This window comes from Priapulus caudatus, unplaced genomic scaffold (genome assembly GCF_000485595.1).
Source record: "Priapulus caudatus unplaced genomic scaffold, Priapulus_caudatus-5.0.1 Scaffold2166, whole genome shotgun sequence".
Classification (NCBI taxonomy): Eukaryota; Metazoa; Priapulida; class Priapulimorpha; order Priapulimorphida; family Priapulidae; genus Priapulus; species Priapulus caudatus.
The window spans coordinates 27,800-29,265 of record NW_014579227.1 but is presented as its reverse complement, the minus strand read 5'-3'; the positions used below and the strand labels follow the sequence as shown (position 1 = coordinate 29,265).

Here is a 1,466-nt window from a genome sequence, read left to right as displayed (position 1 = left end):
AGCTGCGAGCTGCTTTAAACAATCAAGCAAACAATGCGAAATAAACAATGCAATGCAAACCAACTGCCCATAAAATACGTAGACTGGTCCGCGCTCGACAGTTCCACTCGCGTTACACATCCAAGAAATCCGGTATTTAGCGTTCACACGAGGCAAAATACGAAGCCCAAAAAATACGGTATCTAAACAGATCCGGTATTTCATGTAAATACGAGGCTTCCCAGACCCCGAAGAATTTGCCGTGCTTGAGAAATACCGGATTTCTTGGACCGCGCATTTCCTCGTGTGAACGCTAAATACCGGATTTCTGAAGCCGCGTATTTTATAGACTGGTCCGCGCTCGACAGTTCCCGTGTAACGCGGACCAGTCTACGTATTTTATCGGCAGTTGGTGCGCATTGCATTGTTTATTTCGCATTGTTTGCTTGATTGTTACTAAGCAGCTCGCAGCTCGCAAATACCGTATTTCTGGAGCCGCGAATCAGCGTGTGAACGCTCGGCCGCGTATTTGTCTCAGATTCGGTATTTCGCAAATACCGTATTTCTGGAGCCACAAATCAGCGTGTGAACGCTCGGCCGCGTATTTGTCTCAGATACGGTATTTCGCAAATCCGGTATTTTAGAAATACGAGGTCTCGTGTGAACGAGGCTTATATCAGAAGTAGATAATAGTGAAATAGGATAATTCCCTATTATCTACTTCTGCTAATATGTAATTATCGTTTAACTACCTACCCCTAACTACGAATGGACGAATCGCTGTAAGTTCGAATTCTGGGCTGAAAGTAACAAATATATTTAGACTGTCCTACGCAAATATAAAGATCATACGAATTCCGACTTATCTTTGGTGGTTGCATGCACGCACCTAATACTTAAACTAAACGTAACTAAAACTTATTTACCGTGCAGTCGCTCTGTTCGCTTTGTAAACCTCTCTTAGCTTTTAATAGTAATAGCTTTTAACTATTGCTGACATAAGAAAAGATCACACGGGCAGATACGTACACGTGCGCGTGTACGAACAACACACATACACTTGCACACACGCACACATGCACTAACACACACACACACACACACACACACACGCGCGCGCACGCACACACCCATACTCACACACGCACAAACGCATGCACACACGCACACGCGCGCACACACACACACACACACGCGCGCGCACGCACACACCCATACTCACACACGCACAAACGCATGCACACACGCACACGCGCGCACACACACACACACACACGCGCGCGCACGCACACACCCATACTCACACACGCACAAACGCATGCACACACGCACACGCGCGCACACACACACACACACACGCGCGCGCACGCACACACCCATACTCACACACGCACAAACGCATGCACACACGCACACGCGCGCACACACACACACACACACCCACACACACACACACACACACACACACACACACACACACACACACA

General features: G+C 47.9%; 1 protein-coding gene across 1 annotated transcript in view; it reads right to left on the bottom strand.

Annotated features, from left to right (window-relative positions):
• Positions 1-1,466, bottom strand: part of LOC106818326 (coagulation factor IX-like) — an 8,215-nt gene that overhangs the window by 6,379 nt on the left and 370 nt on the right. The window contains exon 2 of the mRNA XM_014823042.1: positions 736-779. Coding sequence (XP_014678528.1) covers positions 736-779 — 44 coding nt within the window. The remainder of the gene's footprint in view (positions 1-735; positions 780-1,466) is intronic.